Source organism: Vulpes lagopus, chromosome 17, assembly GCF_018345385.1.
Source record: "Vulpes lagopus strain Blue_001 chromosome 17, ASM1834538v1, whole genome shotgun sequence".
NCBI lineage: Eukaryota > Metazoa > Chordata > Mammalia > Carnivora > Canidae > Vulpes > Vulpes lagopus.
This window is the reverse complement of record NC_054840.1, coordinates 34,925,190-34,948,948: the sequence shown is the minus strand read 5'-3', so window position 1 is coordinate 34,948,948 and position 23,759 is coordinate 34,925,190. Positions and strand designations below refer to the sequence as shown.

General features: G+C 49.0%; 1 protein-coding gene across 1 annotated transcript in view; it reads right to left on the bottom strand.

Annotated features, from left to right (window-relative positions):
- The window catches only part of ADAMTS16 (ADAM metallopeptidase with thrombospondin type 1 motif 16), a 151,071-nt gene that overhangs the window by 7,135 nt on the left and 120,177 nt on the right, over positions 1–23,759 (bottom strand). The window contains exons 19-21 of the mRNA XM_041731954.1: positions 3,801–4,002; positions 3,470–3,664; positions 1,242–1,466 (exon numbers count right to left, since the gene is read on the bottom strand). Coding sequence (XP_041587888.1) covers positions 1,242–1,466; positions 3,470–3,664; positions 3,801–4,002 — 622 coding nt within the window. The remainder of the gene's footprint in view (positions 1–1,241; positions 1,467–3,469; positions 3,665–3,800; positions 4,003–23,759) is intronic.

The window sequence follows — 23,759 nt, the reverse complement described above, 5'->3', positions numbered from 1 at the left end:
AGGTGCCTGCCTGGGAAAATGTGGCTGTTGATGCATTTTGTCGACTTAACATAGAAAATGCTTGGGAAGGATATAGCTCACATGCCCCTGCTCCGACCATTTAAGCTGAACAGTTTCTAACTGAACTACTTAGGGTAGAGGGGCTCATCTATTTCTAAATGCAAGTGCTTGGTCAGGTTGAAGACCCGCAGAACCTGCAGCAGGCTGGGACGCAAGCAGCAGGGGGGGGCACACAGAGGCTGGCCGCCACCACACCCCTATCCTCCCCACCGCTCCCTCTCCTCTGCCTGCAGCTCTTTCGAAAGAGGAGAGAGTCCAGGTCGGGCTGCCCCATGCACATGAGAGCTCCTTCCCGTGGTTTCTGTTCCTCTGGCCAGGCCAACAGATGAGAGAGTCAGAAAACGCTCCGCTCCTGCTCGCGGGGCCGGGCCGAGGTGAGCATCCTCTCTCCTGGGCACACCAGCAACACCAGACTCATTGGGGTCTGGCCATTGGGCCTGGCTCAGGACGCCTGGGCCCCACACACCCCTCCAGCCTGGGTGCACCCCGGAGCCAAGAGCAGCAAGGGCAGCAGATGCGCGAGCAGTGAGGGGACCTGGGGCAGGCAGGAAGCAGAGACCACGTCCGAGGAGCAGAACCAACGTCAGGGACGGGAAACAAGCCCCAGGATGAGGACGGCCAGGAGTCCAAGCAGGAAACAGGGCAACGTGAGAGATGGTTAACACACCACCAGCAGAATTCTTCCCTAGAGTGGAAGGTGGTGTAGACAGAGGTGGGGTGGGGGCACGGATGAGCTCCGTTGTCCTGGGCTGGCCTCGTCTGAGGGCAGGCCTAGACAGCCGGGGGCGCTGCACCCCCTTCCCACGTGCATGGCCTTGGGGTTACCGGGGTAGACAGTACCGTCACCGACTTATTCCAGATCTTGTCCTTCTTCCCCATTCACACTCACCCCCAGGGAGGTCTGCTCTTACATAAAATAAAATCACGTTCGCCCACACTTAATCGGGTGACGATTTAGAACACGGCACGTGGGCCCCAGAGCCCAGCCTTGGAGAGCCTTACCCACACCCGGGAACACAGGCTCCACACCTACTCTGGAGAGAAGGGTCGGGAACTGGCTCTGTGGGTTCGGGGGTACGCCCCCCCCTCCCCCGCAGAAAGTTCTCCACCTACACCAGGAGCCAGCTCCCAGAGCAGGAGGCTCTGCTGACCCACTCCGTGGGCCCTGAGTGCCAGCCTACCTGAGACCAGGGTGAGGCAAACCAGCTGGCTCGAGGGGGGCCTGCGGCTGTGTGCAGGGGGTGCCGGGGGCAGGGAAATGGGGTGCAGGTGCGCTCCAGCTCCACGCTGGGCCGCGGCAGGTGCAAGCACTTCTTGGAGACCAGCTCTCGATATTTCCCAGAAACATGTTTTTCAGCACATTTTAAGAATCTTTTCTGTGTTCCTCTTTCACAGGTAACAGAGCACTAAAAATAAAAACAGAAGATGTGAGTGAACCACATTTCTTTGCTGGCAGCTGTCTCTTTTATAGCATCTGAGAGTCGCACTGCCTTCTGATTATATCAGCTTGAACAGTAATACAAGTATAAAAATTCAATGAAATGGCATTTTTTGAAGGCATTGCAGTATCTATCTTGTAAAAAGGAGAATTTTAAGGCGCAGCATTTTGGGAGATCCGTAGGGGCAGGGCAAGCATACACGACGGGAGTCGTCCCGAAGCTGTCATTTGAGAAGTTGAAACGCTGGGTTGCAGCTGATGCTGGAATGTGCAGAAATCTAATACACATGGACGAGAACAAATGCCAGGGCTCCAGGAGTAGCACCGCTCAACCGTAGTGCGATGCTGGCCCCCAAAGCAGGGGCAGGCGGAGGACTCCCAGGGCTCACGATGCATCTTCCTCAGAAGGCTGGCTCAGGGCACAAATCCATTCTTTCCCCACCAGGGAGTGCTCTGAGGCCGGGCTGTCCCTCATGCTGCACAGGGCACGGGCACAGGGGTCCTGGGCAAACCATGAACAGCGAGCCTGGCCAACGGCTGCAGTCACAGCACAGTTGCGAGCGATGCACACTGCAGCACCACCAGGTCAGGCTCTGAGGGTCTCAGGAGAGAGGTCCCGGCTTCAGGCACTGCCGCCTCGAGCTAGCGGAGTGGGTGGTGCTGAGCCCAGTGATGAATCCGCCTGGCTCAGTGTCTGCAGATCACATAAACGGAGGAGCCCGGTGTGTTTCCCGCACCACAGAGGAGATGGCCCTGGGAGGCTCCTCTCTGCTGCTGCTGGGAGAAACTGGCGCGTGTGTGTGCACGTGAACTGTTCAGGGTGGAGACTTTCCACCTGGACACCACCCACAGATTGCATGGCGCGGTGGCTTCCTTCCTTCAGGCTCAGCCTTCAGGGACACGCGCAGAAAGAGATGTCTCTCCTAACGACAGTGTGGCTCAGTCCTCGGAGATACCTGCCCTCCCGCGTCCCAGGTGGGAGAGAACAGGAGTCCCTGGTTGGCAATGGTAGGCTTCCTCCGGTGAGCCAGCGTGTTTTTATTTTTCAGTGTCTCCGCAGGATTCAAGGCCCTGCTTGATCGATCTATCCCACCCTCCTGAACAAGGCCTCACCTGAGATGTTGGGGGGAGAGCCCAGGTTGGTCCCCAAGGGGAGTGGGGCTGGGGAGCCACTGCAGGGGGCAGATGTGCATCTCTGGGACTGCGGTCTCCCAATACCCTGTGCAGAGGTGTCCCCGCTGTGTGCAGTGCTGCTGTCTTTCTGGAGGGCGTTACCTTTCTGATCTTACTGTCACCTCCCCCAGTGAATTGTTGCACGGGATGATTAAGGAGATACCCTGGCCCTCAGGGTGCTATACAGATGCAGGGACCTGGGGGTGGTGTACCAATGACCCCTTCCCAGGGGAGGTGGCACTGGGCACGGGCAGCACTCTGTGCGCACCCTCATGTGGGGCCCCAGCCTCACTGGGCCCAAGCTGGTCATGTAATCTTTACCAGTCACGCTTCCAAAAGCTTCCGACCAGCACACAGGACATCTGTGCCAGCGAAGCCAACAGAGCAGATTCTTCCCAAAATGCAACCACCGTCCATGGAAACTCGTCTGGGGAAATGGTCCCCTGTCTCTTCCACCTCCTTCCTGGGCGACGCTCCAGGAGCACTGCCCCGGGAATGGTCACAGCTGTGCTGGGGCTACCTGGGCCCCGGACCCCTACCAGCATGCAGCGCGTCCCGCACTCGTCCTGCCCTCAACACCGAGTGATGCTGCTGGGCGACCTGCTTGACGGAGGGGATTGGAGAGTCCCAGGGATGCCGGGACACGAATGCTGTGAAGGAGCTGGAGCCTAGAGGAGTGACTTGAGTGGAGGGAAGCAGACTGGAGGAAGAGGAGCGGGAAGCAGGGAGAGCAGGGGCGGGGAGACAGCCCCGGGGGACAGCCGGCCACGCGGTTCCGGCTGGATGGGGCGCACATACCGGGGACCAGGCAGACAGCAGCCATTGCAGCTTCTTGTGCTTGTGGCAGCGCTCCAGCAGGCAGACTTCGTGGGTGCGGGGCTTGGGCTCCGAGCTGCACACGGCATCCGGCAGCAGCTGCGCCCTGGCCGAGGGGTTCGTGCTCTTACAGGCCACCGACCTCTTCCTCCATCCCTTCCCGCAGGTTCGAGAGCACTGCAGGGGAAGAAACGGGGCAGCTCCCAGCAAGGAGTGCATGCGACTGAGCCGGGGGTCCAACCGCAGGTCCTGTGGGACCAGGTGAGAACCCAGCTCTGCGATCCTCAGGAGGGGCCCACCCTGCCCCCGTTACCTCTGCCCAGGGCCCGGTGCTCCAAGCAGGCGGGCAGCTCTGAGTGTTGCAGGCCTGTCGGCTGGAGGGCACGGGCTGTGGACACAGGCTGGCTGCCACCCGCTCTGACACGTAGTGTGCCCGTCGTGTGCACTGGACGGGCCGGCTCTGAGTGCCCCCGCCGCACGTCCGGCTGCAGGCACTCCAGTTCCCCACTGACCAACTGGGAGGAGACAAAGACGTCGGTGAGGGGCACCACCTCTCCAGCGGACACAGTCCCACCAACAGCCCAACAGCAACTATTTCTAGTTGCTCTCCAGGCCTGTCTGGTCCCTGTTGATTGTCCCTGCCTTGATTAGCTGTCCTGGTTCACCTGCCGTTGAAAATGACTGTCCTCAACCCATTCTGTTCTTCCCTCCAGCTTGGTTTTAGGTGAGAAATTCTACACATGTGCAAAAGGAAAGCCCTGTGTGTCCCCATCCACCCGATTTCAAGAATCTTCAACTTAGGCCCCAAACCCCATAGCATGCTGAAGCAAATTCCAGATGTGACCATGTTTCAATAGGCATCTCCAGAAAATGAGGATTCCTTGGTTTTTAAAACATCACCACAATACCATCATGACATCTAAAATATAAACCATGATTCCTTAATATCATATTATTCTATATTGTACCAGTTCATATTGTATTTTTCAATATCATATTATTCATTAATATCATAATATTCAGGGTTTTGTTACCAGCCGTGTCATAGACATCCTAACTGCTTGTTGGAGTTCAGAACCAGTTAGTCCACACTGTGCGATGGGTTGGCAGGTCTTTCTTTTCCTTTCCTCCATAGGTTCTTTCTTAATCTATTCTTCTATTCCATTTATTGGCATCACAACCAATACTGCTCAGCTTGCTGAGTCTGCACAACTCTTTCTGATCATCACATGAGTTTGCAAATTATACCTCTGTGGTTCCACTTAACACTTTCCTCTGTCCTCCCCACTTTTATATTTTAGCAGCTGAATCCAGTGGTTTGAGAACATTTAGGTTCTATTTATGTATGTATGTATGCATTTCTTTTTATTTATTTATTTATTTATTTATTTATTTATTTATTTATTTATTTATGATAGTCACAGAGAGAGAGAGAGAGAGACAGAGACACAGGCTGAGGAAGAAGCAGGCTCCATGCACCGGGAGCCTGATGTGGGATTCGATCCCGGGTCTCCAGGATTGCGCCCTGGGCCAAAGGCAGGCGCCAAACCGTTGTGCCACCCAGGGATCCCTGCATTTCTTTTTAAAAAAGATTTTATTTATTTGACAGAGAGAGAGAGAGAGCGAGAGAGAGCGAGAACACAAGCACGGGGAGTGGCAGGCAGAGGGAGAGGGAGAAGCAGACTCCCTGCAAAGCAAAGAGCCCAATATGGGGCTCCATCCCAGCTGAACTGAGCCGAAGGCAGATGCTTCACTGACTGAGCCCCTATGGATGTATTTCTGGTATGATGACCTCAGGCGTGATAACTTCCAATAGGAGGCTCATAATGCCTGGTCATCTTTCTTTGAATTTGTTAGAAGCTATAGAGAGTCTCTCTCAAAGTAACCTTTTTTAATTTTCTTTTCTGAGAATTAAAGTGTTTGTGTTGACATGCATGTCGGCAGGCTGATGGAGGTGGGATGGATCCATCTAGGCTCAGCCCGCAGCACCATGTTGGGTATCAGATAAGCCTGCAAAGGTCAACAATGCTGCCTGCTGGCTTTGCACAAGCCCATCTGCAGTGGGCCCTACGATGCACTCTCTGGGTGGGGGTCATTGGAGGCAGGAGGGACAGAGGGTGAAATGTGGCCCAGGGACTAGGGTTCCTGTGATGGGAAGGCCTTGGGCTCCCCAAGGGTGGCAGCCCATTGGTCTCTAAGAGGACATGATGAGTCTCTACTCGTATTTGTCTTCCTATTCAGGGTATTCAAGCAAACACCGAGAATTTGGCAGGTGACTTTGGGACCCAAGGGGCTCCGTGCTGGTGGTAGTGAAGAACTGCCAAGAAGGGCAAGGAGAAGCCATGGGTTCCTCACTCAGCCAGCTCGGCATGCCTGTCCTGCAGCGAGGAGCACAGATGGCCAGCCACGCTTCCTGGGGCAGCATCTGTGAGCCTCTGTCCCTCGGGGATGCTCCCGGGGGGCCACAAAAGGAACGCCGTGTCTCCTCCACAGCTATTCCTGGTGTGACTTAATCCAATAATGGTTTTCTTCTGAATCGTGGGGTCAAACAGAGAATTTGTGCCCTGATTTATCCTTTGGCTTTGTGACACACACACACACACACACACACACACACACACACAGTACGCAGGACCCTGACAGTCACATTCGGGTTAAGCCACAGCCAAGAATGTGTGGTGGAGAGGCTAAGAGACACCTCTCAGAAACACCCCATGCCCAAGGGAGAGAGTCTGTCAGGACCCAACAGGGACCCAACCCATGCAGAGAGGGATGCAGCGCAGAAGACATGGACTGCCCAGAGGACCACTGGGATTGCTGGGTCTCTCTCACAGCATGTGTGCACATTTTTGTTTATAAACAGAGGTGAGGGCTGGCAATATATGCAACTTCCAAGTTTGTCATTTTAAAATGTGTGTATGGAGCCTACTTAGGATTAAAAACAAAACAAAACAAAACAAAACTGAGAAAGTGTTAGAGCCAAGAAGAGCCTAAGAATACACAATCAGATAGAATGAGAAAGTTTCCTGAACCAAGAAAAGAACAGTAAGTAGAAACTAGGAAAAACTGAGTAACCTTGGAACTTTAGTTAATAATGTGTCAATACTGGTTTATTTATTTATTTATTTTTTTTTTAAATTTTTTATTTATTTATGATAGTCACAGAGAGAGAGAGAGAGAGAGGCAGAGACATAGGCAGAGGGAGAAGCAGGCTCCATGCACCGGGAGCCTGATGTGGGATTCGATCCCGGGTCTCCAGGATCACGCCCTGGGCCAAAGGCAAGCGCCAAACCACTGCGCCACCCAGGGATCCCTCAATACTGGTTTATTAATTCTAACACAGGCACCATACTAATGTAAGATGCTAATAATGAGTGAATTGAGGGTGTGTGTGTGGGAGCAATGGAAACTATGTAATACTGAACTATCCAGTTTTTCTAGAAATCTAAACTGTTCTAAGAAGAGTCTATTAATTATTTTATGAGTTAATTATATTTCTGTATTTGAGTAATAAAGAGGTGGCTTACATGGTAAAGCTTCTGTAAATGTGTTTTCAGAGTCTCTCTGGACCAAGGTGTGGTTGGGAATACCTGTGGACCAAAGTATGGAAATACCTAAAGAAGGAACCAAGTGCTCCGTGCCCCAGGAGGCCCACAAGCCTCACAAGAAGGTGCCAGTTCTGGGGGTGCCGCGCTTACCAGCAGGTCTGAGCAGAATGACAGGCACTTTTCTCACGCTCTCAAAGGGGCCGTGACCCCAGAGAATCAGTAGAACCGTAGAGCCAATACCTGGACTCTCGTGAAAGCTGCGACAAATGAGGTGACCAGGGGAGAACGGGGGGGCTGACAGGGACAGAGGGGCCTTGTCTCTGCGTGTGGGCAGCCCTGGCATGCCTGGCGCCGTGGGGCTGGCACAACAGCTCCCTTACGTTTGTCTGGAGAGGGCTTCAACTATTTCATACCAAGTGTTTTTCCTGAACAGATCCTACCGTGCTTCTAGGAAAACTATAAAAAACTGTGACGCCAAGTTTTAGTCACCCAGAAGGAAACCGTTGGCTTTGTAGGAATCGTTCTAGATCAGCTGGGGAAATGTTTTCATTTTTCAGGGTCGACGAGATCAGTGATTTTTATTTCATGGTCAGCTGTGTAAGTTACACACCCTCGTTGTGAAAAGTCAGCTTTCAGCCTCGTGGCTGCGACGGTTCTGCATTTGGAGCCTCTGGGTGGCTCATCTGTTGTCTCCCCCCATTTCCTACATTTGCTCTCCCAACCCCGAAGCCTTATAAATTCTAATTGGTGTGTCCACAATGGGGTTGCAAAGATGTCTTGGCTGCTCTCAGGCTTTTCACACCACCTCGTTAAGTCTTCTGTCTCCACCATCTTAAGCTGTTCCAACACTGGGTTGATCCATCCCCTGCCCTTCTCTTAGCTGCCTGTCATTAAGGAATCCTCCCGAATGAAGATCATGCACACGGCATATGGAAGCGCCAAGTGTCTGTTTTATTTCACAGGCAGAGCTCTGGGGAAGTGTCTTGATTTCAGCTCATGAAGGAGTCAAACTCCACGCAAGCTTCTGTGTGGGTGTCTGAGGGTTCCGTGGGCAGAAGCCAGGTGTGTCTGGTTGCTAACCAGTGGCCATCCCTGCCCTGCCTGGTTCTGCTTTCCCGAAGTCCACCATCTGGAACAAAGCAGGTAGCTGGTATTACCCAGATCAGCTGGGCCTCCCAGGCAGGACCTGGAGGACCCAACCACCCGGCCACCACGGTACCTCCCCGTGGAGGGCCCCCTGGCCCGGGCACCCCTTCAAGGCTCCCGGTGCCGCTGGAGGAGGTAGGAGAATTTATGGCTGCCTCTGGACAACTCAGGCAGGGTTTCCTGGAGCCATTTGTTCAATAGTCAATATCCACAATTATCACCAGCCATTGGCTGCTTCTCAATAAAATGACTTTCTCTTCTCCATTAAAAAAAGTTATAACATTTCGGTCTTGATTATTTCATGTTTCTTCTGAAAATGCAAATTCTCAGCAAGGGTATATGAAGCAGGACCAGGGCAGCCCTGGGGTCGCGAACTGCCACTCTGACTCCAAGGTCAGCGGGGCGGGGACCTGAGCTTGCTGCTTAGGGCGCAGCCCCACCTTGGGGCCACCCAGGGGCTGTCATGGATTTAGCGTCAAGAAGTCTCACAGACAGCATGTAACTAAATTCATTTTAGAATTTAGTTCCTGTTTCTTTTTTTCTGTTTGTTCCATTTGCAGTTTCAAAACTGTGCACCTGCTGTTCCATTTTCAGGAAGAACTCTTGACCTTTTAGGTCACCGTCTTTCGAAAAGGTAAATGCATGTTCCAGTGGCCATGGTAGATAGGAGGCATCCATGGCTGGATTTAGTTCAGGAGTGAGCATCAGACACGAGGAGGGTCGGCATGGAAGTTCAGCTGTAACCACGGGGCGGCCACTCCGCTCAGCTGACCTAGGGCACGTGGTGGTGCACCTGCCCCATTCCAGCGGGTTGCTCTGAATCAGACTGTCCACTCTTACCTTCCTGTTCCACCTGCCAAGACCTCTGCCCAGTGTAAGCGTGGGTGCTCACAGGCTCAGCCCTCAGAGCGCAGGGGTGAGGCAGCTTCTCCTGTGGTCTGGCGGGACGGGTACTGTGACTTTGAGGTACAGATGGGCGTGTCTTCACGTGCAGGGAATTTGAGGTCTACCCCACTTTTCTTCTAAATGACAGGTTTTAAAAATCACATGGTGCATCCAATGATACACAGATGCCACCTTGAAAATCTGTCTTTTTCGTAGGAAAAAAAATTGGTCACAAGTTAAAGAGCATGGGCAGGCGGTATGCTGACAGCACAGTGTCGGGCACCGGGAGAACTGGTACCCGGAGCCCAGCTGGCAGGATGCCACGGGACCAGGGTGCACCTGCCCCGACCGCTGCTCTGAGAGTTCGTTACTGGTCTGTGCCAAGCACGTTTCAACGGCACACACTAGTGCCCGCCACTCTCTGGGCAGGTTCAGAGGCAGGCGTGCTGCTCTGCAGGAGCCAACAATCTTGGTGCTCAAATGTGTAAGTGAACGGTGTCAATTTAGCCAGAGACCCTGGACAAACAGCTTGCACTCTGCTCACACTCCCGCCTCTGAAGCAGTGCACCGAGTCCCCAGGTGCATCTAGAGGGAGGAGCAAGCTGTCAGAAATGACAGCCCGACACTCACCCACCCCTGTGTGGCATGTCCTGGATGCGGTCTCCCAGGGGCAACACTGGGGACTGGCCCTGCATTTCACCTCAGAGCCAGACGTCCATTCCTGGTGGCCAACTGGCAAGGACAAGGGCCAGACTGCGGAGACCAGGGGGCCTAGTGGGGAAGGCGGGCCCTGCCGTGGGTGCTGGGAAGCACGCGACTTGACAGCTACTTCATTGTGTTCAGCCTCAAAAGTCAAACCACCCCGTCCTGCCTGTGACCCCGATGGAGTGGTTTCTAATGAGCCAGACCCCCGCCATGAGCTGTGCTCCTCCCTACACGTGCTCACTGTGTCTTTGCCCCATCCCACAACAAAGGGCATCGGGGGGCTCACTCCGGGAGCGGTGCTGTGAGTATTCACTTCAGGGACTATGCGAAGCCAAGGGCAGGCGGGTTTTCATCATTCAGGGGCCAACATGCCATCTGTACTGGATTTTCCTGTCTCCCCATCCTGCAACCAGATGCTGCCTTAAGGATCGGTAAGACCAGCAGGGCGTCCACGCACATGGGGAAAACCAGGGACAGTGGAATTCCGAGGGACACACAGATCAGAGAACCTGAGACAGCTCCCCTGGACAGGCCCCCAAATGCTGTGGCAGCAAAAATCCTTCACCCGGAGGTGTTGTCTCTGCAGATCACAGAGGGTGTGTGCATTCTGCTGACTCAAACACAAAACTTGGGCTCATTACAGGTCAAGAGCCATCATCAGATTCTAAATGATGCCGCGGTGCTGGTTCACTGAGCTGATGCTCCTCCATCCAATTTCCACGGAAAAATGGGAAAAGGAAGCTGAGCATCAGAGCTGGGGAGGACACCAGCCTGCCTCAGGTCTGGGGAAACTGAGTCCCAAGAAGCAAGGGTGGCCACTGACACAGGGACGGGCAGGGCCCCAGGACTGTTCTCTGCTCTCGGAGGTGAGTAGAGGATGAGCAGCATCCTTTCCATCCTCATATTTCTCCTTGGAGGCGCCTCCCTCCTGCTCCCATTCAAACCCATCCAACAACCAACCTCCCTCCTGCTTCCGTCCATACCCACTCAACACCCAACAGCTGAGCCTGAGCTGGTTACCAAGATGGCAAACACTTCCGCACAAAGCAGAAATGTTGGGGTGGTGACTACGCACAGTAGACAGGCCAGCAATCCACACCGGATTGCAGCAGGAACTGTATACCCACAGAGCAGGGGGTTCTTTCTCCACTTTACAGGGTTTAACATCCCAAATTCTCCTGCCTGGGGAGCATGCAGAGGGGTGGACAGGACTCTGGTCTCTGTTGGCAGCCCCACCTGAGCTAAGACAGAGGCTCCCAAACCTCAGCTGGCTGGTGCAGTTCTCAAACACCTCTGTGCTCCTGGTCTCTCCTCCATTCCACAGGAACCACAAACCAGGGGTGGGAGGAAGGAATGTGGATTTTTACAAAGCCCTTCCTTCCCCAACTTGGTGGCCCGGGTGACCCGCAGAGTCAGAGACTCTAAGAAATGCAACCCCTGCTGTTCTTGCGGACACTTCAGAGCACGGGCCCCTGTGGTTCAAAACTGCCCTCCCTCCCTTCCCTCCCTAATAATGTCACTGAGCTGACATTATTATTTAACTATTAAGATAATTAGGATATGCCAATAGAAGCCAGGGCTGAGGAGCCTGGTGAATCGATTCTTTTGGTGTAAGGCAGATACTTTGATTCCCTATTGTTAACAAGTCAGAAGGGCCCACCCAGGTGCCCCTGCAGACCAGCGCCCTGGCTCTGTGTAGCACTCAGGTTTTTAAGACTGTGCCCTGGAGCAGGTTTCTGGCCCCCGACCCCACAGCAGGGCTGCTGGGAGTGCAAGTCATGCAAGCTTAGGCTCCTTTCCCAAGAAAGAGCATCCCAGCACCAAGTACTGAGGAGCTGGCACAGACAGGGAACAGCTTCCTTGTGTCCGGACGCTTCCAACCTTGAAATGAAGAGCTCTGAGAAGTAGAGGTAACAATGCCCAATCTGGATACCCTTCCAAGGTCCCAAACAACCCACCTGGAGAACTGCGGAGACATTCCTACCCTAGCACGGCTCCGTGGTGCACGGTCTTGCAAACTCACATTTTACTTGGACACGGCAGGTTGTGATAATGGACATTTTCCTAACTGGTGACACCAGCGGGGTCCCTGTGCGGCAGGACCAATCTAACCTCAGAGCTGCCCTCAGGAGGACAAAGCGGTTGGGTACTCCTGGGGGAGTTTCTGTCCTGGGGGCCCTCCCCATCTGTTCTGTTCCTCTCTGGACACCAGGCAGACTGCCTGCATGGCTTCCTCCCTGCCGCTGGGTCACTGCCAGCCTCCAGAGAGCTCTCTTCTCTATTACTCACAACTGTTCTCTATTACTTCGTTAGACTCACTGGGCCTTTCCACTCTCCTGGCGAGTCACCCTGGCCACCGCCCACGCTGTGTGGAGTGCTGGCCGAGTGCTAGCCAGGGTGGTCAGCATCCTTCTGCTACCACCCGGTGACACGGAGGCGCACACGGGACCAGCTGGGCCTACACCCACCGGTCAGCTTCTGCCAGAAGAATTCGTTACTGGAATTATGTAATATAATTAAATTTGGTGTCACTCGATGCAACACGAACATGGAAACTGAGAAGCCTGTTTCTATGAAAACTAAATCGAATCTCTGGAATGACTCAGGAGAGACCAGTCATTAAACAAAACTGCTGTCAGCTTAGGCGAGGCTGAGGACAGGGTAAAATGTGGAAAATAATTAAAAAATGTAAGTGATTTTGCACTCTGATGAAGGGGACAAGTTTCACCTTATTCTTAAAAAGCCCTCAGACTGGACACCATGGGTAATGGGCATGTGATTGCAGATAGTCAGCTCAGACTTCTTACACCCAGTCCTCCTCCCAGGGAGCTTTTGGCTATAACTAAAAGAATCAGAAATTGGAGGCATATTTATATTTAATGTGAAAATAAAGGTTCAGCATGTATATGTATTCTTAAGTGGTTTTTCCCCCCCTTGTTCTATTCTGTTCATCAGTGGGAAGAATAAAAGCTTCTCTTCTATCTGGTGAGAACCCCTGAATCCCATCTGGGGAGCTCCCCACCCATGCAAACCCCAGCTCACAGAGCATCTCTGCTGACAAGAGAGAGGAACCCAGTGCCAGCAGTCCCTGCCTCGGCCTGTGCTATCCTGCGTGCCCATGTCAGGCAGGGGAGCCTTTCTGGCTTCCTCCCTGCAGCTCCTCCCACATCTCACCAAATCTACTCCCGGATGTCTAGCAAAGTCGCTGCCTCCTGTCCATCTGGCTGAATTCAGGTCTGTGCTGGCTCATTTTATGTGCCACTTGGCTAGTGCTTTGGTCCTGCACTATTCTATATGATTCTGTGAAGGTATGTGTTAGATGAACTTAACATTTAAGTCAGTAGATTTTTAATCAGTAGCAGATTGCCCACAGTGGAGGTGGGCCTTGTCCAATCAGTTAAAAACATACACATTTATTTTGTTGTATTACCTCCGAGTGATTCTCCAACGTGGGTAAAAATAATGTGATAGAGGGATTATGATGTTGAAAGTATGCAATTTTAGGATATTCCTGCTTATGAGAATTATTGAGATAGTTCAGAATTACATTCTAAAAATGGATGAAGGGATATGGAAAACAATGCCCCCCAAGGAAAAGTAACTTAATACATTTATTCATAATCTAAAGAAAGGATGCTATCTCAATTATTTGAACCTAAATTAGAGCTGGCCCCAGACAGGTAGTCCTCATCTCACCTGAGAATAGGACAAAAGTCAAGACCTCTGATGGAAGAGCATGGCTGAGAAGCTACCACTGGTCCATTCCCCAAACCCTTATTTTTCAGAGAAGGGGGTGGGTAGGTACTTGAAGAAGTCCTGAGAGACACTGCTGACGCTCATCGAGGCCTGGAAAGGAGGAGAATCTCGGGGCCTGGGAAGCTGCTGTTGGGCAACCCCAAAGGGTAGTGGTTTGTTTCCTGCTTCGTCCAGAGAATGTGCCCCTGAGGCCACCCACTACCTTAGACGTTTGCATAGCTGGCTAGGATATTAAAAAATTTAGGCCAAAGCCAGCTGTATAAATATGAGCTTGCATGTTTATTGGCCCTAAATCTAATTTACTTTATTTAAGAGAAACTTTCTTATCTTCAGGATAAGATATCTTATCTTTGTTTCCTAACTCAAAAAGGAGACAAAACATCATTCAACTGTTGAGAAGATAGATGCATGAATACATCCACCATCCAAACCCCCTACGAGATACCTACATACTGATGGGAGGGAGACTGTGGGCTTCAACCAGGCTCAGGCTTTCTGGAATATGTTGTTTCAATCACATTGACACAGTGATTTTGCCCTGAAAACAGGACAGGCTGATAGGATAGCATTTTCCATCAAGACAGTTACTTTGCCTATTTTGCCATGAAGATGTTTCTATCTAGCCCGGGGGCTGGTAAACCACTTCCCAGGGGGCCAGGTAGCAAGTGTTTTCCGTGGGTGGGCCACACGATCCCTGTTGTGACAACTCAAGTGTGCCAGGGCAATGAGAGAGCAGCTAGAGACAACCCGGGAACACATGGGCGTGCCCGTGCTCCAGCTAAACCCTATGGATGGTATCAGGCGGCCGGCTGCACTTGGCCTGGGGGCCGTGGTTTGCCAAACCCAGGCTCCAAGTCACTCATGAAGACTAGGATGGAACTGCAGATGGAACACATCTGAGACACCGGGAAGCGAGGGCTATTTTTACGGTAGCCAGGGTGCTCTGACTAGGTGGGTGCTCTGGCGTGTTATACCTATTCTGAGCGCGGCCAAAGCAGATTGCTGGCAGGGCCAGAACACACTGGCTCCATCTCGGGAGACAGATGTTAGCAATAAAACAGCAGCAACAAAAGCAACACGCCCAACGCGTTAAGTCTCCAAGCTGTAGCCAAATACTTAGGAATCTGTAAGAGGCAGAGTGAGGACTGTAGCGGGCGGCCTTCAACACAGCGAGCGGGAGGATGCCCAGCAGCACCGCATACGCAGGCCAGGAGTCCAGCCTACTAACAACTGCAAGCTTCTGAGCACTAGGGACTCGTGGAATTGTCCCCACGAGCCAGGGAGCAGGATGCTAGTATTCATTCCAGTTCGCCGAGGGTGGGGGTGATGCCAGGAAGGTCCAGGAAGCAGCATGGGGAAGATGGGAACCAGTGAGTCCAGCTCTGGGGCCTGTGTCTGCTCTGGGCCCTGTGCTGTTCTTGGTATTTAATGCCAATTCATCCATTTACACTCACACATGCACGCACACACATACCCATTAACATTCCCAGAGAAATTCTCATCTTACAGGTGAGGAAACTGAGGCCTGGTGATGATGAGAGGCTTTGCTTCAGCCACTCAGGATGGTCAAGGTCAGGTGGGTGGTGAGGGAGAAAACCCCCAGAATCCATGTTCTTACCCATTGCGCAGAGCTGGGAGCTTCTCATGGGAGACTGTTATCCAAAGTGGCCTGGCTCTAAAAAGTCCCAGGAAAAATGCATATATTCAAGGGCTCGGTAGCTGTGACATATCTCAGCTGCAAATTTTGTGATGCATTATCTATTTCATAATCAAAGAAGCGAGCTCGCTACTCTAGGTAAAAGCTGCATCTTTCTACTCATGGCTAATTACGCACACAGGCTAGTGTTTTGAGGAGTCCTTAATGATTCGGTATTGAATCAGGGTCCAAATACTTGGGGCTGAGCTCTTTCCAAATGGCCTTCCCCTTCCTTGTCACGACATCAGACTTCCTGGAACAGCTGAAAGATCCCTCCCAGCCTCTCAAGACGGCCTATTTGGTGGTGCTCTGGGGGAAAGCCTGTGTATCTCACATGAACCTAAATATTCAACAACTGACTTGGGTTCATTTTTCTTTCTTTTAAAATGAATGACCTTCCCAGAGGAGAGGGTTTAATTTGTAGCTCAAGGTGCAAAGTGGAACTGAAATCACGTAAGAATCACCCACCAGTGTGTTCCGACTCCCTTTGTTTGGATCTTCATTTTCTGGGGAAGGCACACCAGTTCTTCCCTTCCGTTACAGAAGGTGAAATCTCCCCACTGTGGCTTCTTCCTTTTTATGAGAAGATTTAAAATGATGGGCTCACTCCTCCTACGATTTCAGGCTTTTCTGGCATTTCTGCTTCAGGGTTTCTTGGATGCTCACTCCTAGATAAATACTTTAAAATGATCTTCTCCAGACTCATGAGTCAATTTTCTAAGAATGCTTTCCAGGTGGCCTCTTCCAGAGTCCGGGCCTGGATAGCAGCCAACCGGCACTCAGCCGGTGGGGGGTGCAGCGGGGGTCCGGCCCGGGGGTGGGGGTCGGTCAGCTAGGGCCAGGGTTGCCAGGGACTGTCATCCAGGGGGCTTGCAGAGAGAAACCAAAGAAGTAGATGGAACCCATGTTTGACAGAGATGGAACCTGCGAGCAAATGGACCCCTGGGAAGAGACCAATGTTAATATCCTGCCCTGAGTTTCTGTCACATTCTTTGCTGTCAGGTAGTAGAGACAGTAATAACATCGAGGTCACGTGGCCGTATAAAGCTCCCGTGCTGTCCTCTTCGATTTCTGAGCACTTAATATGTGAAATCAAAACAAAATTGGTCATCTAATTTCCTTGCTTCCTTTGGTTTAATTTATGAAAGCGGTAATGACAACCGTATGATGGGGATGGGAGGCATAAACCTCCCGAGAGGGCTCTAGGCAAGGATTCAAAAGGAAAGGACAGAAATGATGGCAGACACAAATACTGCAGTTTCCATAAAATGATGGCAGGGGATGACTTTTTACAGTGATTGCTAAGAATCCCTAAGTTTTATCTTCTGAGCCGTCAAACAGCTTCCACACTGAGGTCCAGGTGTGAAGGCAGCACATGCTGGTGACGAGCTTCCTGGCTGTGAGACTCCAGAAGGCCAGGTGCCAGCCGAAAACACATGGTTACCATTGGAGGGCAGAGTCCTCTTTCTTGACAAGGCATAACAATTCCATTCTTCGCAGGAAGGATTTCTCACTGTGGCACTTTAAGATTAATTGGATCCAGGAAATGAACACACAGAATTTGTAGAACAATATTGATGTAACCTCGTGGCTCCCAGCCCTGGGAAACCACCTTTTCCAGTTGCATGCACTATTCTTCAAGACATCTGCAGATGAGTCTTATTTTTCTCACCAAGTCTTAGAAACCCGTTGATTGCATTTTGTGCCCATCAGGTAGGTCTTATATATTACCACATACTGCAATTAAGTAATATTGCTAGTTGTTAGTAGCATTAGCTAATTACGTAATTTACTTGGTCAAATACTGCTGTCATTTTTGGAGTCGACAACCTAATGTAAAGCTTCAGATATTCTATCGCAGAACTTATCAGGTGAATCATGCTGTATATGTCATATTCACCTACTGCTCTTAATAACACTGGAATATGAGCAGGGATGTATATACGGGTATCTCATTAATGACATTCACTGCATTATAATCTGTATAATTAATTAGCTTACATTGCAAAAGAGTCTAATGATCCAATGGTATTTACATTATATACATGGACATAAGAAAATGCTCTACTGTATATTTAAGTGGTTTCACATATGTTCAGGACTCTAACAATGAGTCAGAGTAGAGAGAAGCCCCATATTTAAAGATCTCATTTTCTAGCTCTGCTGGTTTAAGTGACTCAGATTGGAATAGCAGCCAACCCATATAGCATTTCTGATCATTTATCCCAAAATATCATATGCAGAGCATAGAAATGATGTCTCGGTAGTTTAGACAGTACTGTGATGTCTTCCTTTAACTGCCCATATGATGTAAGGTCTACATATGTACAAGTAGCCATGAGAGAATTGCATTAGCATTCATAGACACAGGAGAGAAACCTGTGGGAAATTCAACTCCTTGAACTAGATAAAAGGATCTCCAACAGAAGAACAAGTGAAGGTGTTTGGAAATACTGAAGGGGTCTCATGTGCAGCTCATTCTATAGCATGATATGACATTGGACAGTCTGTCAAATCTTATTATCCTAGGGAAATCAATATATGTTCCAAGTTGGAAAAACCTATAGTCAATCTAGGCTGATGAATCTGATGCCTAAATCCCTCTAGTCTGCGGAGTTCCAATACTGGTAAGGATAACTAGCATCACTGAGATACTTTATCTGTATTAGCCTGCTAAATCTCATGGCAAATGTATATGGTCAGTTAAGTGATTACACCCATTTCAGAGATGGGAACCTGGAGGGCAGAGTACTAAGGACCATGCTAATGGATCTGCAGGAGCATGTGGTAGAGCCAGGATTTTGGTGAAGTAGCTGAGTCCTGACACCTGTCCTCTGGACCATGTTAGGCTCACGACTCAGAGGCCATCTGGAGGCATGTCACAAATATGGGTCACAGTGGCCACTAGGATTGTGTGACTAATCACCAATCCTGGAGGAATGCTCCAGAAGCATCTCCTTCTGCAGGCTGGATGGTGGTGTTGCCTGTAGGGATAAACAATGCTGTTGTTGATCAACAGACTTGATTCTGAGTTCATATCTTTGGTAACCAAAGGTAGGCCACATAATTATTTGATGGGTGTGGACCACTCTTCAATAGCTTTATAAAGAAAGCACATATGTCTGACACTCTTTTTTTTTTTTTTAATGTAAAAATCCTGGTGGAGATTTTGGGTAAGAAGGTACAACCAATGCAGTACAGAGATTCCTTTACCAAAAACAAATAAATAGCTGAGAAGTTGTGAACATGTCAAAAGAACCAAAACAAAAGGACTAGTCACATTATAAACTATATTTGTTCCACAGGTTCTTGGAAAAAATGTACCACAGGAGCAAGGCCAGGAGGAAGGAGATTAGCTCCACTCTGGGTGCTAAAAGACTTGTCTGGAAATCCCCTGCTTCCACCTGAGCTGGGGAAAAGGAACCTTACATGGAACCTACGTGAAGATTATAGAGTAACCCATGCAACAAAATGCACATGTGAAAAAGACAGCACTCAAAGGAAAGATGAAGAAAATAAAAATATTGTGAAAAAAGACTGTATCAAATACAATTCTGTAAAATATCTTACACTGTCCAGAAATTAAAAAGAGAGAAAGAACTGTATGGAGAAAGAGGTAAGATGACTGGGTGGCATTATAGGGAGCAAGAAGAGTACCAAGAGAAAGACACTCCAAGGTGAGCAAGGGGAAAATATCCTGGAGACACACTCCTGCTGGCCAGGAAAAGATTTAAACTACTCAACTCAAGAATGGGAAACTTGTGGGATCCAGGAATTGGTGAGGCCACTGGATCTATTTTTTTTTTAAGATTTTATTTATCTATTCATGAGAGACACACAGAGAGAGGCAGAAACACAGGCAGAGGAAGAAGCAGGCCCCATGCAGGGACACCAATGTGAGACTCAATCCCAGGACCCCGGGATCATGCCGTGAGCTGAAAGGCAGTCGCTCAACCACTGAGCTACCCAGGTGTCCCTACGAGATCTATTTAAATAGACCAGGAAGGTTATAGCTCAGAATGAACATGTCTTCTTTATTGAAAGAATAGACTACATGATATCAAAATCATAATAAAATTAAAGTTAATTGAAACAAGACACCCGAAGACCCTTATAAGAAAGATCGGGACCTGAACTGAAGTATGATGCGTCAAAAACAAAAGAAGGAGAAATATACCACTTGCCTTACTTTGTCCAACAATGTTTTTACAGCTTTAGTTTATTTCGTGATGTTGAGTAAAAAAAAAAAAAAAAGAGTGGCTTACACATATCATTTTAAGTTTTATAGGTGAGTATACTAAAATTTGAAATAGATGATATATTTCTGAAATAACCAGAGGGGCAAAAAAAGAGAAGACCATAAATCCAAAGTTAGCAAACAGTAGGGAACTATTTAAAAGTCACAAATAGGAAGCCAACACAAATGAAAGAATTAATGTTAGACATAGCTATGGAGACATCATATGCAAATAAAACTCCAGATCACTCTGATAGAAATGGACACACATTTTAAAGAGAATACTACCAAATTAAAGGCACCTGTACAATAAAGGACACACAGTGGCCAACAGGGGGTCACTGTAGGAGCACCATCTGGTGCTATTCATCACTCGTCTCAGGTATAGGATGACAGGTGCTTTCTTTCTCATCACAAATTTAATGTCCCAAGGGCTCACTTGTCCAAATGATGGAAACATATTCCAGTGACTTGGGGGATGACACCATGTCCCTCACATAAACACGCAGAGCTTCAGTGCACACTCAGAGGTGTGTATGCTGTCTCTGGGCTCCTGTGATTCCATCTTTGACCTGTAAAGCCTGTGGAGCTGTGTGTAGACGAGGCTTATGTTCCAGGTCAAGGGACTAGATTTTTTTTTTTTTTTTGAGGCTCTGCAGCTCTGTATCCTGAGGGGGGTGTCCTGTGGGCTTCCTGGGGGCAAGGTGGGGATGGGAAGCAGGCCCCCACCCTGTGCTATGCTCAGAACCTCACACACTCTCAAAAACAGATTCATCAGTCTTTCCTTTTTTCTTTATTGTTTCAGATTTATTTATTAGACAGAAGGAGCACAAGGGGAGGGACAGAGACAGAGGGAGAGAGAGGATCTCAAGCAGACTCCCCACTGAGCAAGGAGCCCAATCTCAGGACCCTAGATCATGACCAGAGTCGAAATCCAGAGTGGGACACTTAACTGGCTGAGCCATCCAGGTGCTCCCATCAATGTCTTTTCTTATTTTTTTTTAAAGATTTTATTTATTTATTCATAGACACAGAGAGAGAGGCAGAGACACAGGGAGAAGGAGAAGCAGGCTCCATGCAGGGAGCCCGACGTGGGACTCGATCCCGGGGTCACCAGGATCACACCCCAGGCTGCAGGCGGTGCCAAACTGCTGCGCCACTGGGGCTGCCCCAGTGTCTTTTCTTAAAACCTCTTCAAGTCTACTGTAAAACTGTCATGTCAGGAAGATAAGGCATTCACTAAAATTCAGTAACTCTGAGAAAATACAATTAAGTGAAGGTTCTTATTATGATAAATCAAAATATAAGCGGCAAGTTCTATCAAATAAAGAGCTGAAATTGTTGACATATTCCAGTAAGGATCTAAAAAGGGACAGACACATTTTACTTTTATTCTAGAAGTGTATGCATTTGCAATTAAACTGAGGTGGGGTAGACAAGAGGTATAGATATTAGAAAAGGAAACCAAAATTATCATTATTGATTTATGATATTAAAGATCTTAGATTATTGACTGAAAAAAATTGGAAAATATGAAATTTTAGTGTCTGGTTACAAAACTCATTTGACTATAAAATCATAACTAATTAAAGTGTAATGGTATAAATATTTTACTTGCAACACTAATAAAAATGTGAAATATCCAGAAAATATAAATGCTCATAGTCACTTAAGTAAGTAAATCTATGACCTCTTCTCAAGGAACTTAATGACAAAAATGGAGTAACAAAGAAAAAAGAAATGGGTTTCTGGTAGATGACTTTCATATTTTCAAGATCTCGATTTTGTCTAAATTAGTCTACTAAGGCTGTATAATCCCAATCAAAATTTTGGAAGGATCCCTTTAAAAAAATGTAACTTGGCAACATAAAGTTCACATGGAAGAAGACATTGGAATATCCAGAAAAATTCTAAAAAAGATAGATGTTTCATAAAATGCTGGTCATCAGAAAGTGAAATTCTGGCATAGAAAAATAAACCAGGAAGGGCCCTCGGGCCAGTGAAGCAATGACATCTGTGGATAAAGCTAGGAAGGAGCTGGCCTTCCAAATCAATGGGCAGAACATGAGTTTTTTACTGAACGGCATTGGGGGATCGTTGGGCTGTGGAAGGAAAACTGTGGGATGTGGACTTCACCCCTCATGTCAGAATATAGCCTATTTTGATCAAAGTCACACATTTAAGGTAACCAAAATGTCCGAAGAGAATACGAGTAAATATTTCATAATATTAGAGTACAGAAAACTTTCAAGTTACATCTATAAACAGGAATCTATGAAAAGTAAATATAGTCTTCGTTGCATCGCATACTAATTTAAAAATTATGTAACAGTAATAAAAATGTATCTGACAAGGTGCTCTGCAGATTTCCAGGGGTGGTCATCCCGAGAGCAAGGGTTAGGTGCTCAGTGAGTCATCGGTGTATCACCCAGATGAGGACACTGGAGGATGGAAGGACTCTACCGGTTGTGGAGGGGCTGCAGGGACCAGGTGACAGTGGATAACTGGAGTTGCCCTGAGCAAACTGGAATGTCCGATGACCCTTATGGTGGGAGTTTTGTTTTCTATGCTCTGTACATGCACACACACACACACACACACAGACATGTATCAACATAGACTAGTTAACATATAGTAACATGTTATCTGCTTCGATCACATGTACTTTCCTAATAGGCACACATGTGTGCATGTGAGGAAAAAGAACAGAGGACAAGTAAGGATGTGTCAAATATACTTTCTTTTTCTTTTTAAAAAGATTTTACTTATTTATTCATGAGAGACACAGAGAAAGAGGCAGAGACACAGGCAGAAGGAAAAGCAGGCTTCTGCGAGGAACCTGATGCAAGACTCGATCCCGGGACTCTGGGGTCACAACCTGAGCCGAAGGCAGACGACACTCAACCACTGAGCCACCCAGGCATCCCATCAAATATATTTTCATATATATATGAATTCATTTATACTGAAATTCATTTCATGAATTCATTTATACTGAAAACTTACATGACTTTGATGGGTGCCTACGCGTGCCTATGATAATTTTCTCTCTGCACAACGTCCTGTGGCCGTCTGTCTGAGAGTCTCCACGTCTCTACCTCAGGATGATAGTAGTGCCGACTGGCCTTCTTGTGAGGATCAAATGAGCGGATCCCTCATTCGGGATCAGACTACTGCTGCGCATGACTCCTCCTCAGTCAGTATCATCCCCAGCACCGCTGGTGGATCCAGGTTTGTAAGGCTTGGAGCTTATATGATTTAAGGACACTCACTTCTAAGACTAGTAAAAACAAAACTGGGAACTTGCAATGAGAGGATCTTTTGCATCAGCTTCAGGGGGGGTTAGCTTCAGGGCTCCGTGCCCTCCCATCACTAGCATCCCTGCACTGATGTTGCACCTGCATCTCTAGAAGCTTCTACGTCTCTTTTCAGAGTTACTGCTTAAGCTCCAAGGGTCACTATCACTGGCTATGAAGGAAATCCCTGGATGAGCATTTTCTATCATAATTCAGTTTGTTTTCATGTCACACGTGGAGCACAGGGGCATGGTGACCCTCCACCCTGGCGGCCTGGACCTGTGGGTGTCCTCAGACACAGGACCATCCTGGGTCATCTGGGGCATGTTGATCGCCCTACAGAAAATTTTCTTTCCTTTCTGCTCAGTATCAAACGGATTTAACCCTAGCCTGGCATCAAGGTTTCCAATAATTTTTCTCCATATTTCAATTGCTTTTGCTTCAACTTTTTACTTCTAGCTATTACTGTGAATGTCACGGCAGCACCCACATTTTCAGGATCCTATGACTGTGTCGTTGTTACTCCAAGCACCAACAGCAGAAGCCTTTAGTAAGACATGGTAGACTGAGCACCCGTGCTCACCTCCGCTGTGTCCCCCAGTTCTAAGGGAGCCCAGGCTTCCCGCTGGAGATGGGGCTCGGGAGAACCAGGCAGGCTCAGAGACCCGCCCGGCCAGGCCCCTTCCCCGCTGCCTCCCCCAAACACACTCACGTCTGAGGGCAAGACCCTTCTTGGAGAAACCCGTGCTCCCAGGGGAGGTGACGGAGCCACTGATAAGCCTGTCTCTGCATAGGCAGTGTCCACTGCTCGTCCTGGGGTCTCTGTCTCAATGTGTCTGGACAATGAGGATCACAAGGAACTGGAGGAAGAAACCAGCAGGACAGAGGGAAACCCACCAGCCCACTGTTAGAATAAAGGGATACAGAGGCAATAATGTGGGGGTGGTGGTGGAGAGAGAACAAAGAAAACATAAAAGAAAGAAAGAGAAAGACAGAAATGCTG